Source organism: Coffea arabica, chromosome 7c (assembly GCF_036785885.1).
Source record: "Coffea arabica cultivar ET-39 chromosome 7c, Coffea Arabica ET-39 HiFi, whole genome shotgun sequence".
NCBI lineage: Eukaryota > Viridiplantae > Streptophyta > Magnoliopsida > Gentianales > Rubiaceae > Coffea > Coffea arabica.
In genome coordinates, this window is record NC_092322.1 from 677,501 (window position 1) to 693,349 (window position 15,849).

The 15,849-nt window shown below is 36.9% G+C and overlaps 3 protein-coding genes and 1 non-coding gene across 4 annotated transcripts; 2 read left to right on the forward strand and 2 right to left on the reverse strand.

Moving 5' to 3' along the window:
* The first annotated feature begins 3,686 nt into the window (after nt 1-3,686).
* On the forward strand, nt 3,687-6,545 carry LOC113741275 (uncharacterized). The gene is made up of 5 exons (XM_027268772.2): nt 3,687-4,355; nt 4,987-5,139; nt 5,257-5,398; nt 5,769-6,010; nt 6,227-6,545. The coding sequence occupies exons 1-5, from the start codon at nt 3,915-3,917 to the stop codon at nt 6,431-6,433; spliced, it is 1,185 nt and encodes a 394-aa protein (XP_027124573.1). The 5' UTR covers nt 3,687-3,914; the 3' UTR covers nt 6,434-6,545.
* A 1,132-nt stretch (nt 6,546-7,677) lies between these two features.
* Nucleotides 7,678-8,536, reverse strand: LOC113742111 (uncharacterized). The gene is made up of 2 exons (XM_027269825.2): nt 8,403-8,536; nt 7,678-8,064 (listed from the first exon to the last, which is right to left on the reverse strand). Exons 1-2 carry the CDS (start codon nt 8,444-8,446, stop codon nt 7,818-7,820), a joined length of 291 nt encoding a protein of 96 aa, XP_027125626.1. The 5' UTR covers nt 8,447-8,536; the 3' UTR covers nt 7,678-7,817.
* A 2,599-nt stretch (nt 8,537-11,135) lies between these two features.
* On the forward strand, nt 11,136-12,411 carry LOC113741209 (FCS-Like Zinc finger 17). The gene is made up of 2 exons (XM_027268703.2): nt 11,136-11,614; nt 11,802-12,411. Exons 1-2 carry the CDS (start codon nt 11,253-11,255, stop codon nt 12,046-12,048), a joined length of 609 nt encoding a protein of 202 aa, XP_027124504.1. The 5' UTR covers nt 11,136-11,252; the 3' UTR covers nt 12,049-12,411.
* Nucleotides 12,412-15,517: 3,106 nt separating this feature from the next.
* TRNAT-CGU (transfer RNA threonine (anticodon CGU)) lies at nt 15,518-15,589 on the reverse strand. The gene has a single exon. It is a non-coding gene; the product is annotated as a tRNA-Thr (tRNA).
* Nucleotides 15,590-15,849: the final 260 nt, after the last annotated feature.

Sequence of the window (15,849 nt, forward strand, 5' to 3'; positions counted from 1 at the left end):
ATTTTCTCGATAGAATCCGAGAGACATCCGCGGGATTGATGATGATGAATTCGGGTCAAGAAGAAAACACCCTGTGTCCACCTCCTAGGAACACATAAATAAGAAATCCCCAGAATTAAGCCAAAAAAAAAACAACTTTACATAAATAAAATAAATATCCTTGAAATTTTTTTCCCCTCTCCCGTGCAATTGAGAAATTGCAGTCGAGAAATTAAAAATAGGGGGGAAAATGGGGAAGCGGATATAATTATATATATCACAATGAATAAAGAAATAAATTGTGGGGACGCGACCCAAATCGAAAATGACCGACTAATCTTAAGTGTGATCTTCTACTCTGACTTGTAAGCCCAGCCCACGGTGAGCTGTTCGCTAAATGGTAGCAGTAATAATAATAATGATACTAATTGTGTAACTAGGCAAAATCCGTTTGATAACGGAACCAATACAATCCTGCCACGAATGCTAACACGGAGAATTCATTAACTCACTCATGCACATGCAGCTGATGCAGTGCAAGCCTCTCTCGTCAATTTCAACTTACTTACTACTACGTCGTTTTCTTTCTCTTCCCATTTTTTTTTCCCCTTGCTTGGTGGGGCGTAACGGGGGCTGGTGGGGTACCGTATTTGTGGGAGTACTTCTTTTGCTAACCCATTCATTGGTCAACGCGTCCTGATAGCTGTGGTTGGGCTATTTGGGATACAAGCCTACGTCAGTGAGAGAACCTTGTTCAACACGCAAGAAAGTCAAATGCTCCCGAAGGCAAACCATAGGGTTTGTTGACAGAGTAGAAAACAAAAAAGTGAAGAAAAAAGGATTAAAGAGTGGAGTTAACAGCTTTAAAATTTCTTGACAAACGTTTTTTATTTTGATTTTTTTTTAAGCCGATCATCCCCTTAAGATTCAACTTAAACTTGTTCGCTGATATACAGAGTGTTTGGATATGAATTATTTGTTTGCATTATAAATATATTTTTTAACATATTTTTTTTATCTTTTTAATCATTCTTTTTATTTCATATACATCGTATAGAAAAAAAAATATTACAGTAATTATTTTAAATAATCTCATATCCAAACACAAGAATAGTTTGCTTGTATTTTAATTATTAAGAATGACTTAACATGTATACGAAATTTTAAGTGAAAGTGTATCATTTAATTGGTTGAATTGTCAAATTAGTATAATATATTTGTATGAAAAATTATTTCATATAAACTTTCGTACATGTATACATATCTCCCTCACAAATGCACACCCACCCTCTTTCTCCTAAATACACATACACACTCTTTCTCCCTTTCACGCACACACACTCTTTCGCATTCCTCCCTCCCACTTCATACTCATATACATATTAAAAAAAATTAAATTCTATCATCTTTTCTTCTTCCACCTACCATTGTCACCACCTATTACTTCCTCCCTTATTCATCTCTACCACTCCCATCGCTCCTCTTTTCTTTCTCTCCTCTCTTTCCCTTTCCTTCGCCCTCCCTTTTCCCTCATCCTCCCCTTCCCGCCCCTCTCTCACAACCCCCTCCTCTCTCTATCACCTTAGTTCATGACCAAATTAGGGCAAGAGAAAGATGGAGGAAAAATAAGAGAAGAAAATGAGAGGAGGAAGGAAAGGAAAGAGAGATAGAGTTGGTAGCGATGAGTAATTGTGGTAAAAAACAACAATTTTTTTAAAAAAATGCTTTAATAAAATTTCAAATTTAAAATTCAAGAATACATCTTCAAAAACAACTAATTCAAAACAGACAATTTACAGTGAAAGTTTTTTACATATATGCTACAGTAAAGTTTTTTAAAAAATACCTAAAAAATATCTAAATCATACAAAGCCTAAAGATTTTAGTAGTTAATTTTCAATTTTCTAACTATACATTTCAGTTTTTAGTTTTATTAAACGCTCCCTTAAACTTATATTTTGAGGAACAATTTCAGAAACTTCCCTTGAGATTTTTCCTAATCACACTTAGCACCCCTAAAGTTTCTGAAATCACACTTAGCACCCTTAGAATGACAACTTTTGTAACATACCAACCCCTTTAGGTAAAAATAGTATTAAAAAAGTATTTAGGAGAGAGACTATAATATTCTTCCACATTTGCCATTTTGTAAGTTTATTTTTGAAAACTAGAATATGAAAATAAAAACAAGTTGATTTTTTTATGCCTTTTTCATCTTATGTGGGAAAGGTCAAGAAAAAAGAAAAAACATTTATGTTCGATTTTATAAAAGAAAATGTACTTAGACAATCAAAACATAGAAAATTTATCTTTTTTTAACTACGATTTTATCTTGTTATCTAGTTTAATTAGTAAGAAGTGAGGAAAAAATATGTTAAAATCATTCATTTGGTGAAGAACAAGGCTGGCATATAGTTGAAATAATGAAAAAGTATATATTAAATATACCTATAATGGTGTTCAAATATCAAAAACAAAATTTTTGAAAAATTGGTTAACAAATAGTATTCAAAAAAATTTATTTCCTTTCTATCCAAAACTTTGGCATAGATGTTATAACAATCATATGAATTAACAAAAATTATACAATTCAACAGTTATTGTACTTACACCCTCTCAATTTCTATGTAAATATTGCAGTCCTATTTGTTTTTATTTTCATCTTCTAAAATTCAAAAATCAACTTGTAAAAGGGCAAAATTGGAAGAATACCATTGTCCCTCTACTAGATATATTTTTTAATATTATTTGTACATAAAAAGGCTGACATGTTACAAAAGTTGTCATTTTAAGGGCGTTAAGTGTGATTTTAGAAACTTAAGAGGTGTTAGGTGTGATTAGAAAAAACCTCAAGGGAATTTTTTGAAATTATCTCTATATTTTATTTATTACTTGAATGCACAGTTTAATTGCTTGCCTTACATTTAAACACTTTCACGATTTAATTCTATTTTTTCACAAAATTAAGATCTAAACCTAGTTAGTGAAGGGAAGGGTTGGATTGGGCGGTAAAATGAAAGAAATTATAAGTATGAGATTTTAAATTTTAAATTTTTTACCTACCAAAAAAAACAAACAATTAAAAAAAATTACGTGTGAATGTACTTTTTTTTCAACAGCCTGAATCAGACTTTTGTTGTTTTATAAACCTAATCCCAGAATTAACCTCAAAAGCCGGCAACTCTTGAGGCAATCCCAGGGACTTATATCCCAACCCAAACCCAACCCCAACCCCGATGTGGGACAAATGTACCTATAGGGGGACCTGCTGCTAAGTGGGATATACGTGTGAATGTACTTGTTAGACAAACTCTCTGTCTCGCTCAATCATTTCATACTCCTGTGGTATAGTTGGTACACTTTCATATACACATAGTGTTGTGAGAAGCTAAAATATTCGAGTTTTAATATAAATTGATTTTTTTAGAAATTAAAATCCAAATTAAATTGGTTCGATCGGTTATTTCAAAGATATGATCGCTTTTCTCTAGTCCATTCTATGGACCCACCGGCTCGAAAAGCATTTGGAACAATTTTTTTTTTTGGGGGGGTCCGAAAAACAAAAAAACGTCTGTCAATATAACTTTAAAAATATATATATAAAAAGCGCATTTTTCAAATCAATGTCCGACTCCCAGGGTCCACCCTAGTCCAAAGTGGAATCCCAATCACTGATTAACGCCTAATCGAGCGAGATTAGTAGTGTGGTGGTACAATTTCGATTTAGAAAATATTCGACCTCCCGTCTTTGTAAGGCTTTAATCACCGGAAAAATCATCCACAGCCGCACCGGCGATCTTCGCACTTTAAGCTTTCGTTCTCATTCGATTCTATTCCCTCTTAAATTACACACGGCCGAAACAAAAAAGGAAAGGGCAAAAAAAGCGGTGGACTGATTTACAATAAAAGGAAAATAGAGTGCTCGCATCTCATAAATGTGGTATCGATCCGCTTCTTTCATTCTCGACCAACAACAAAACGACGGCGTAGCCCAGCCTGAGAGCCGCCTCCTCTCTCCAACTGCCCCCTCGCCGTCTATGGCAGAAACCCCACAGCAAAACCCTAAAATTTCTGCTTATTATCAGACGCGAGCGGCTCATCACGGCGTCGTTTCCAGCGACTGGCTCGCACAAGCTCAAGCTGCCGTTGGCCGCCAAGCCGACGAAGCCGTTTCTGACGACTCTTTGTCTTTGAAGTCGGGCGAGTCGCCCAAGGCCTTTAGCGTGATTGATGAGTTCAATAATTGGCGGAAACAACCTGAATTGGCTGAGGCTGTGGCGGCCATTAGGGCTTTGGCGTCCGTTATTCGGTCCAGCGAGGCGAATACTATGATGGAGCTGGAAATTGAGCTCAAGAAAGCCTCTGATTCCCTCAAAGTAACTCATTTTTACTCTCTTTGTTGGAATTGTTTACTTCCATTTTGCTTGAATTAAAGTTGACGAGGAGGAGTGGGGTTGGGGTGGCTCGTATTCAGGTTTGATAAAAAATTCTTTCTGCAATTTTGTTTGACGATTGTCGATTGTAATGCTGCTTTCTTCTTACCTTACCCCGGTGAAACTCAGTAATAAGCTTGAGCCTGAGATTTTACTGGACGTTTGTTTTTAATTCTACCGGCTATCAAACCTGTTCTTTATCAGCATGGCCATGACCGGGCCTGGTTTATCTAATGAGGTTGGCTTGAGCTACTCATTGGAGCATTTCTTTAACTTCGTCTGTTTCTCGAGTTGGATTTCTTGCTTTTGCTACCAATTGAACTTCGCTCCTTGTGTTATAAGTCTGGCGAAGTTTGGAAGTAACGTGATAGATTGCTCTAGTTTTAGTTGTTTGTGCAAAATGGAATTGCCTAAACGTGACAAGGTAGTTGGAAGGAGAGGAGAGCCATGCATTAAGGAAATGAGATATGTACCTTTTTTTTCCCCCTGATTTCTGTCAACCATAGAAATGAAAGACTAAAACAATCGATGAGAAAAATCTAATGTTCTACGAACCGTTGTCTCTTTCCTCCAGTCATGGGATACAACCTCGATATCTCTGACAGCTGGCTGTGATCTGTTCATGCGGTATGTGACAAGAACTTCAGCTCTGGAGTATGAGGATTTCAATTCAGCTAAGTCTCGCCTTCTTGAACGTGCAGAGAAGTTTGGAGAGATTTCTTACAAGGTGCTTGAGCTAATTATTGATTTTATATTAGTCATTCAATCTTCCTTCACTTCACTATTGACTATGTAATTTTTGCATTTCATGCGGAAAGAGTTGTTAATTAAGCTCATCATACAGGCTAGGAGAATAATTGCGATGCTTAGTCAGGATTTCATTTTTGATGGTTGTACTATATTGGTGCATGGCTTTTCCCGCGTGGTGTTGGAAGTCTTGAGAACGGCTGCACAAAACAGGAAACTGTTTCGCATTTTCTGCACAGGTACGCATCCGTACATCTTGCTTCTAGGTTACGGTTACCTGTTACCTGTAGGACCAAATCTGCCTTCACTGATTAGCATTTCCTACATCTTTCTTTTCATGGTGCACAGAAGGGCATCGAGATGATGCATGATTGTGTAAAGGCGATCTCCAATTGATAAATGCATCAAAACTAGATCATGTATTTTTCTTCACAGAGTATCAGCATCATTTTTGCATACTGTAGATTGAAGATACTAAGATTTGCAAACATTTGGCTTCATCTTTGTAGTTGATGCTGATCAATTCCTGGTTTTTTTTTCCTTTGATGTGATACTAAGCTTAATTTCAAGCAAGTAAAGCTTTGTAAGTTAGTATTCTCTGATATGCAGAGGGAAGGCCAGATAGAACTGGGTTGCGATTGTCCAATGAGCTAGCCAAGCTTGACGTTCCCGTGAAGCTATTGATAGACTCTGCTGTGGCATATAGCATGGATGAAGTTGACATGGTTTTTGTTGGAGCAGATGGAGTTGTTGAGAGTGGAGGAATAATTAACATGATGGGGACATACCAAATTGCATTGGTTGCTAAGAGCATGAGTAAACCAGTTTATGTTGCTGCTGAAAGCTACAAGGTACATAAAAATCCTTCCCCCCCCCCCCCCGGGCCCTAAAGTTTGACTTGAAATCGAGCTCATATGAACATGACATTGAGTTACTGCTCTGTCTTTGGGTACACTCACTCCGTGTTTTTGCAAGCTTCTGATTGATGAATGAAAATTTTCAATTTCAATTATTTGTTGCAGTTTATAGCTAAAGCAATTAGGTTTTGTTGATCTCTATTATTGCAGTTTGCTCGTCTTTATCCGCTCAATCAAAAGGACATGGTTCCTGCTTTACGTCCTATTGATTTTGGAGTACCCATACCTTCCAAGGTTGAAGTCGAAACATCTGCCCGAGACTATACGCCACCTCAGTATCTGACCTTACTTTTCACTGATTTGGGTGTCTTAACACCCTCTGTAGTGAGTGATGAACTCATCCAACTATACTTGTAGCCATGTTTTGGGATATTTTTGTTAAGGTATTACACTTGTGGATTTGGTTCGTTTCTCTTTCTTTTCCATGAAACTCATGAATGCTCTTAATGGGCATGGGCATTTTGGCTGAGTTTTGTACCAAATGTGGGTTGCTCGAATGGTTTTTGTGGGATACGAGGTGGTATATGCCGCAGGGACATGGTTATTTTCATGATTTGGAACTCCTGGGATATAGAATTTCAGAGCCAACAAAAAGGTTCGTCCTATTCTGTTCAATGCACAATGTTTATGTTAATCTTGTGTTCCACGTATCTTTCACACTTTGGTAACTGGTTGAAGCATCGTTCAGCTTGCGCACACGAGCAGTTTTACAGATTTTATTTACATTATGGCATGCCGTAAGGGCTTGGTCATGACGTTATTACTTGTTGGGTCCGGGTGCACTGTGAGCTTTGTAGACAAGAAGGGCTGACCGATTAGTTCTCACGTTCATCATATTCATGGCCAAGCAAGTCCGGAAAAAGCATGCCCATGGTATAGATAAATAGAAGCTGCGATGTTTATCCTGGACCGCCTACTTTTTAGATTAGTACACTACCGCTGAAGCTTCGGAACTGCCAGATGACGTGAATATGATCTCTGGCAGTAATTTCTTCGGTATGGGATTGGCTCTCAAGTTAAATGCACTGCTACTAATAATGGTCGATGCAGGTGATAACAACAACTAAACTGGATTTGGTTTAGTTGGTCCCGAATTTACTAAAAAGAAAGTGCAGTCGGTTGAATTGAAAATATGTGCAATGGAGCGTCTTGCGTGCCTAATAGAGGCAGTACCCCTGCGATTCTGCCTGGTTTAAAATGGGTCAGCCCGTTACAAAGCTTGGAACCCAACAAACATAAAGAGGTGAGCTTGAACTTTCATTGTACAAAGTCGAATGAGCCAAACCCAAACTCGATTAGGACTATATTTTTAATCCGGTTTTGGAACGTGTCAAAACTCTCCGGCCATTAGACCCTATTGCCAGGGTTAGGTGCTGTGCAAGCAATTGAAATTGCAATTCAAATATTTGAGATAGAACGAGTCAACTTTAAAAGGTGACCACAATTGAGGTATGCACATGTTTCTAGTCTTGATGATTACACGCAAACCTCGTCCCAAAAATGGGTGAGAACAACAAGGGATCCCTATCCCTATCCCTTTGCATGGTGGAGTGTATATATATATGTAAAAAACATGAAGCCACGAATAAATCCCTAATTCATTCGTCTGAAACGTATGTTTTCATTATTAATTCTTAAAGGAGAACCGATATACCTGACAGAAACAAAAGCAAATAAGAAAGATATTTCGACAGATAGTAGTGGTTGTATGAACTTGCAATTCCTCTACGTACTACAATCTTTAGGGTTTTGGCGCCTTGGACAGAAATTTCTCTCGGAGCTCCGCAGCATCAACCTCATTGAAGTGATTCTCTGGAATCCAATTTCCAGTCTTTGGATCTTTCATCCAGAAAACCTCCCTCTTCGCCCCTTGAACTACTAGTTCTTTCCCCACATCAATATTGCTTGTGCTTGGCTCCGCCACCTTCCTCATCACTGAAGCGGCTGGCTGTGCTTTCACATTCTCTACCGCAACAGTGTACGCTCTCCTGCAGAGCATACAAGTTAAAAAGTATCAAAGGGAGCAGATATATATATATATATATATATAAAAGGAACCCACAAAATCAAAATTTCATCGTTGCAATATATAATACTGTGATATCCATAATGGAGAGAGAGAGAGAGCATGCATGTTACTTGTAAGTAGCAAATACTAAAATAACGTGAGATACCGAGGAAAATAAGAATTATAGAGAATAAGGAAGAAAAGAAAGTATCAAAATAAAGGAAAGAGGACTGACGGAAGGTTAACAAATTAAAAGAACAAAAAAAAAAGGATAAAAGATAAAAATAGGGGTTGCATGCATGAAAAACCAAGGCTAACCTGAGAAAGAGAACGGCACCGTTGGAGCGAAGTACTACAGACATGATTCAACACCTGCGATAGAGGAACAAAGCTTTTGTGTGTGTGTGTGTGTGTTTATTTGAAGTTGGAACGGCGAAGATTTGAAAGATGAATCGGATATATATACATATATATAAGGAGTTCGTTATTATTTAGAATTTTGACTTGTAGAGGACTCCGAATCCTTATCGAAAGGTTTAAATTTCTTGTTTTAGTCAATTATTTATTAGTACTGTTGGAAGGTTAACTAGTCACGTTTTGACGTTATATATTTAAATTTGAAAGGTATCATATTCGATTATCCGGTGGAACTTTCCAAAAAGAAAGGAATAAGGGGATCAATTTCAAGAGAAAAGAAAATACGTGAATCACGAGTAGAACTGGTCTTCCAACGTCCAGCAGATTTTATGACCAATGCCCTCCAACGCATGCAGAATAATCATACAAAGTCAGTCAATTTGGAGTTGAATAATCATATGTTAAAGGATATCTATGAACTAATACACAAGAAGAAAAATCAACACGCCGTAGATGCTCTCTGAATGGAAAATCAAAATTTTGTTTTATCAAAATTTCCTCACCAATACAACAACTTAAAAAATCAGGTATCAAACCTCCTCCGGAGTGTTTCTCGAAAGGATTAGTTTCATCCAATATTATTCTGCCATTTTATTCACTTATTGTCAATTAATTAATTGATACTGGTGTGGGAATCAGATGCGAAGAGCCAGAGGGTCCAGATCGATCAGGAAGACGAAGATAAGGCTAAGACATTTGAGGCACGATAAGACAAAAAATAAAGCAAAGTAATGCGTTAATTTACACAAGTCAGATCGATGCTGAACTTGCAATACTTATTCGGAGCTAACTTTCCCCTGACAAAGTCTCTCCATATGCCTTCGGTCCAGATTACACTTCACTTGCTTGCGTCGCCTGCGTTGCATCAGCAATCACCCTCATATTCCAGTAATTGTACAGGTGGGATATTCATCTCCTTTGAGGCGAATTTTATGATAAGAAGAAATGAGGAACTACTTCAGCAGTTTTTCTTCATCTTAATTAGGATAACCTCTTGTTTTCGTTTTCCCTTGTAAAATTTTTTGGACAAAGGCTTTTAGTCATGACATCAATTGTTTTTAATTACTAGTACTTTTTTCTTGTAAGTTTATTTATTGGTAAGGAATTCATTCATTTATTAAATTCTTTAGTTGGTGCATATAATGCAATGAACTGTTGGATTAATTTGCAGCAATTCATCCACTGAGCATTGTATCAAACGCCCAACTTCGTGCCAGACCTTTCGTACATTCAAAATGTTGGTTATACTAATGATCACCATCACCATTTGATTACTGAGTTCCACTAAAATTATATACGTCTACTATCGTGCACCTTGGCCATGATTCGTTCGAATGAAAGCTACTTGTGTGCTTCGGCCACAACTGGCATGCAAGGGATTTGAACTCAAGAACTCAACACTATAAGTTCTCTAATAATTGAAGATGTGTTAAAATGGTTCATCTGCTTTCTTGGGATTCACTGAAAAGCGCGTATGTTGGAGCATTAACATTCGAGTTAATTTTTCATGCACTGTCAGCGAAAATTTTTTACTACATTAACAGAATTAAATACATATCAGGTAATCTAATTTTAATTTTGAATTTTGAATTTCGCTTCTTTTTCATTTATCTCTTCTACTCTTAGTACTACTGTAAAAGCTCTACGTACTATATCGTCGGTGGATAAAAATTTAATCCTTGATATTTCCTTGAAGTAGAGGTGGGAATGCCGCCGCATACGTAAAGGGAGGGTGACGGGTGGCTCTGAGACGGCCACCTCCTTAGCCACTGGTCCTCTTGTTGCAGGCGTTGACTTGTCGGTGTAACCATTCTTTGAATTGAGCCAGAGTCAGTGAGTTTTCAGCATATATTTTACAGAGTGTATACTATACTGCTGCTGCTGCTACTATTAACATTTTTGGCATTGAAGGGGCATTGATTTTGGATACTGTTTAAATTGGCTTCTGCTCCGTGGGAAGAACGACCCACTACTAGTTTTACCTCAGTTTGGAGATGTAATTATAAGATACATTTTCTTATAAGCAAGAAATCATGTAAAAGGCAACTTAAAATCTGGGAAGATATGAGTTTGAAACCACTCTTAGCACCAAAATCATTAAATCCATCGTTATTGCTTCTCTTTATTTCTATATTTTAGGTATTTCTATTCTTGAATTTTAGACACCTTCAAGAGTATTTAACATTTTAAGCAAAACAAATAACGATATACAGAGTTTTGTACGTGTCACCACAATATGTACAGATTTCATCCCATATAAATTCTCTCGATCGATCGATTAATTAACTGCTTTTTTTTTTTTGAGTAAATTAATCAACTGCTGTCCACTTATAAAAAGACAATAAACTAGTACACTATTAATAAAGCAATAAAGATGAGACGGTGAGCCACGAATAAGCACAATTTTCACGTTTTCATTAGACTTTGTGGGACGACCCGACCCACAGGAAAAGTTTCACGGCTAGGATTGCCACTTTTTCGTCCTCGTCGAAGTTAAAACGCGGTAAAGATCACAGGTAAATGATTAAAAAAGAGGAATAAAGCACGTGCATCTCAAGTTAAGGGACCGCAGCAGGTTATTTTGTCCATTGATGATGATGACTGACGAGTCCCATTTCCACGTTGAAGTTAAATTAAATTAATACGGCTGTTGTGGTTGAGGGCTTCATTCCCTTCGTCTCCATTTCTTCCGTGTCCAATCTCTATCTGTCTCTCTCTCTCTACTTTCTACTTTCAGCCCTCTTCTTGAGGATGCTTTCCAAGGTCTCAATTTGGAGCCCTCTGAAACTAAATCAAAAGAACACTGATCATGATCGCAAGATAAACAAGAAAAGATCGTCACTGATCAGCTCCCACAACCACCAACTCTCGTCAACCGCCGTTGGCTTGAGGATACTAACAGCTGCTGATACCACTTTGCTCACCGATCATTCCAATGTTGTCCTCAACTCTGGCCTCAGACTTATTAAACCCATTTTTCGCATGACTGCTGCTAACCAATCTTCCCACTCATCCCCTACCACCCTTTCTCCTCATTCTTCTTACTGCTATCTCGGCTCCTGCTTCCTGTGCAACAAGACTCTACGTCTTGATAAAGATGTCTACATGTACAGGTAAGAACATTGAACCAGACGAACCGCAAATAATTGAGATTTTATCAGGCCTTTTGTTTGTGTGGGGGGGGGGGGGGAGTATGGGTTGGACAAATCGTGTGCTCGAACTACAAATAATACGATGGTTTCTTGAATTCTGATGACCTATAATTGACTGATATGTCGGTTGCGTACGTCTTTCATGCAGAGGGGATCAAGGATTTTGCAGTGTAGAGTGCAGGAGCAGGCAAATATATCTGGATGAAATCAGAGAAGTAGAAAGTTCCACTAAACGGACATTAGCATCTTTGCGGCGTACTTGTCGGGACAGTAACTGGTGCGAGGGCGAGACCAGAACCGTCCTAGAGGAATTCCGGCGCGAGAGAGACCGCCAGCCAATGCCAATGCCATGCCAAAAGGGTCAAAGTGTAGCCCCTATATTTACACTCTCATAGCTAGCGAGAAAGTAGAAACTTCATAAAGTATTTATTCAGGCCACTTAAAAGTTAAAACTTACTTCCTCTGCCGGGTCCGGCGGAGAAACTAAGAGAGTACTACTTAATAATTATTAATTTGGATAATGGACAGCTAGGTCAAAATAGAAGAATCAGGAATGAGCTGTTTAGTGTTTGGGATTACGCTGATTGATCATGTAGACGCCCTTTACAGCTTTAATTTAGTGCTTCGCCACTTTGGCGGCGGAGAGGCGACATAGAGATTATCCAAACGAGCGTAATGTACTTGTGTTTCTCTTTGTGCAGAAATGGGGTCGATCTGGGCCCCTGATACTCCATTCTATTTAATTAATATGCTTGCTACTCAAATATTTTCGTTCAGGCCAGCAGAGGCAGACGCCAAATAGAATATAGGTGTCCCAGCTAGCATCGCAGCTAGATTCATATACACTTGCTATGAAATAGATACTTGAATCAAATAAACACGAAACCACGGAAGTCTTCTTTGAATTGCCGGTTTCCGTCGAAAAATTACGTTATTTTCCGTGATCACATTTCTCTATTTTCTTTTTCTCTCACATACATCAAATCGCTACAGTAATTTTTCCATGTGGAAAAATCACGAAAAATGCAATCCAAACACAACCTAAGTCACCCCTAGGGGTTCATTCAAGCATACTCGAGTGGCACTATACTCGAATTTGAACTTGATGGATATGTGTATTACTTCAGCTCCAACTCGAGCTCAATTGAGTAGGAATACAAAAATTTGAACTCAACTCGTGAAAGAACCATTTAAACTCGAATTCGACTCGAATAGATTGAGTTTTTAAGTGAACTTATAGAGTTCAAGTACTTGAACTCGAGTTTGATTCTTAGTTAGGAGGTATTTGCAGTAAATTCACAACTAATATATTTATTTATGTCATTTCACAAATATATGTTTTTTAAAAAAAATATATAAAATACTCGAGTAGCTCGACGAGTTTGAAAAATGAAATTTCGAGATCATCTCATCACTACAAACAAGTTACTCAAGCTCGATTCGAGTTCGATTTTAACAGAATTCAAGTCGAGTCTTTGACCGCTTGGCTCGAATGCCTTGCAGCTTCGTGTCCTTGCATTGATAGAATAACTGTGCAGTGATTTTGTCAAATCACTTGGCCACAGCACGTTCAAGTCAACTATGCCTGGAAGATAGTCTTCCATGATCTCAACTAAATTGCGCAAAACATAACCAATTTCTTATTGCAAATAAGCTACACGCATGAATTCTTCAATAACTCGTATATAAAACTTCCTGAAAAATCATTTCTTTAGTAATGCTATGTATTAAAAATTACCTTATGTTTACAATAAAATTTTATAAACTACAATAGCAATTTACTTGCTAATCTTTGCCACTGTGTCCACCATAAAAATCCGTCAACCACTTTCTTATATTGATTCAATTATTTACAAGTAGTAATCATTTGCATATATAATTTTAGCGTGTAATAAAACAATCCAATAATTACACATATTTTCACATTTTTTGTCCAAAAATATTTGTAATATTTATACTCAAAAGACGCATAATAATGCCTATTCTCCATTTTAACACGGGCAGCTCCGTTTTAACACGCCTTCAATAGTATGTCAAGAATTAACACGCCTTTCACGTCTTTTATTGAGAGATTGAGATATTTCGAATTTAAGATATTGAAAGGCTAAGTGAAAAATTACTATACAAAGAAAAAAAAAAAAACAAATGCAAATACAACAAAATAAAAGGATCTAAATTGTCGACCCTATAACATTAGCCAATTGGAATTATGGGCAGAAAAGAAAAGATAAGGTGCGCAGAAAGGTGGCTTTGGACGATGGATCAGCAGGCTTGCTATAAGGAGAGGACGAGGTTCGAGTATGAGAAAAGCGGGCAGCGAAGTAATCTGAGATGATGACCAACTCGCTCTAAGAGAGTTGGCCACGAGGCAATGCATAAAAATGTCCTCTGGAATCCTTGCGTTAAAACTTAAAACACTTTGTGTAGCAGTGCATCTGTTTTGTCCGAGGGGGAGTTCTTTCCCTTTAATCCCTCTCAGTCTAGTTAGATTCTCTTGGTACTAGGAGTGTAAATTAATCAAAACTATCTAACTCATATTCGCAAGTAATTCGGTCAAAAGGTGAATTTGCATTCGATTAACACCAGAGTTGAATCGAGTTTGACCTATTGATAATGCAATCTAGTCGAGTTTGAGTATAAAAAGCCAAAACTCGAGTATTTGGCGTAGCGTATTTATAATATATATTTTAATTATTTACTATAAATTTATAAAATTTATTAAAAAATCAAGCTTGAAAACTCGATTGAATTAAATTTGATGGAACTAGAGTAAGACAAAATAAGTTTGACCTTGTACTCGAGTTGAACTTTGAATAATTTGACGAAATCAAATTCAAGACCAAGTATTTTTATTCCAATAGAATTTGAGCAGGTACTATTCGAGTTTAACTCAGATTCGACAGCGCAGTCCTAGTTGATACAAACTAATTTCGGGGTAGTGTAGATACTAATGATCGGACCGAAAAAACAAAGTTATTTGAGTCGGCACCAATTGGTGGCTGTCAGTTTTATATTTTGGAGCATCTTCTATTTTAAAAATGGGGGCTGTGGGGTGTTCTAATGGAAGGTGAGGCCTTGATTGCCCTAGGGGGAAGGTGAAAATGGGCATAGAAAGGTTGACAATTGTTCCATGGAAATTATGATAGGTACGAAATGGTCATCTGCGACGGATTGAAAGGTTAAAGGAGTTAATTCTGATGCAATTAAAAGAAGGTATAATTTCAGAAACCTCTCTTGAGGTTTCTTGTAATTTCAAACAGCTCCGCTCATGTTTTAAAAATTACACATATCTCCCCTAAAACATAAGTTTGGATTTCACCTTAATGATGTAAGACCAAAAAAGTATATGAATGCCCAAAATTGCCCTCATCTAAATTTCCTTAATATGAATAATCATTAAAATTTTTTAAAAGTCAAGAATACACTTGTATATTATTAAAATTATGAGTTTTATTACTTAGCCAATGTTTTGATATTTTTCATTCTCATGATTTTCTACATTCACCCAAACTTTCAAATTCTTATCACTTTTTCTTCTTCCGAATAAACTCTTTGTCTTAGATATCAAAATTCATCGTCATAATTCTTACCTTCACAATATTTACCTCTCTAAGTTTTCTTCCATATAGTGCCTAACAAATCTTTAGTCATAAAACTCACAATCCTTACCTTTTTGAAAAGTCATAAAATGTTCTCAACATTTGGGTTGGTCATATTAAATCAGCCCACTTTTTTTTTTTTGAATTGATACAATTTTATTGAAAATAAATTTGACATATTCGAGTGATAGAAGAAATGAGATATTTACCTGGATTAGCATTTTTTTTTCCAGAAACGATAGGATTTAAAATAGAATGGAAGGACAGCTCCCGGCAAGGATCGAACTCGCGACCTTTCGCTTACGAAGTGAACGCACTACCACTATGCTACAGAAGCGCGTGTTTGATTAGCATATTTGAGTGACAAAAGGTTAAAATTTAATAGCCTTTTTTAAAAAAATTGTTTTCCTTTTTTCCTTTTTCTTATTTTTGTTATCTTTTTCCTTTTTTTATCAATGGCTTATCTTTTGAAAATTATAAAGATTATTATAGTCATTGTCTATCATCAATAGAGGTAAATATAATAATCTCAAGGGAGCTTAGTGAAATTATCAGAAACCTCAGGGGAAGTTTCTGAAATTATCCCCTTAAAAGAAT

Coding starts and splice junctions, on each gene's coding strand:
- LOC113741275 (XM_027268772.2), top strand. CDS start 3,915: ATGTGGTATCGATCCGCTTCTTTCATTCTCGACCAACAACAAAACGAC. Junction 4,356..4,986: donor AAGCCTCTGATTCCCTCAAA/GTAACTCATTTT, acceptor TCTTTCCTCCAG/TCATGGGATACAACCTCGAT. Junction 5,140..5,256: donor TTGGAGAGATTTCTTACAAG/GTGCTTGAGCTA, acceptor CTCATCATACAG/GCTAGGAGAATAATTGCGAT.
- LOC113742111 (XM_027269825.2), bottom strand. CDS start 8,446: ATGTCTGTAGTACTTCGCTCCAACGGTGCCGTTCTCTTTCTCAG. Junction 8,065..8,402: donor GGTGCCGTTCTCTTTCTCAG/GTTAGCCTTGGT, acceptor TATGCTCTGCAG/GAGAGCGTACACTGTTGCGG.
- LOC113741209 (XM_027268703.2), top strand. CDS start 11,253: ATGCTTTCCAAGGTCTCAATTTGGAGCCCTCTGAAACTAAATCAAAAG. Junction 11,615..11,801: donor AAAGATGTCTACATGTACAG/GTAAGAACATTG, acceptor TCTTTCATGCAG/AGGGGATCAAGGATTTTGCA.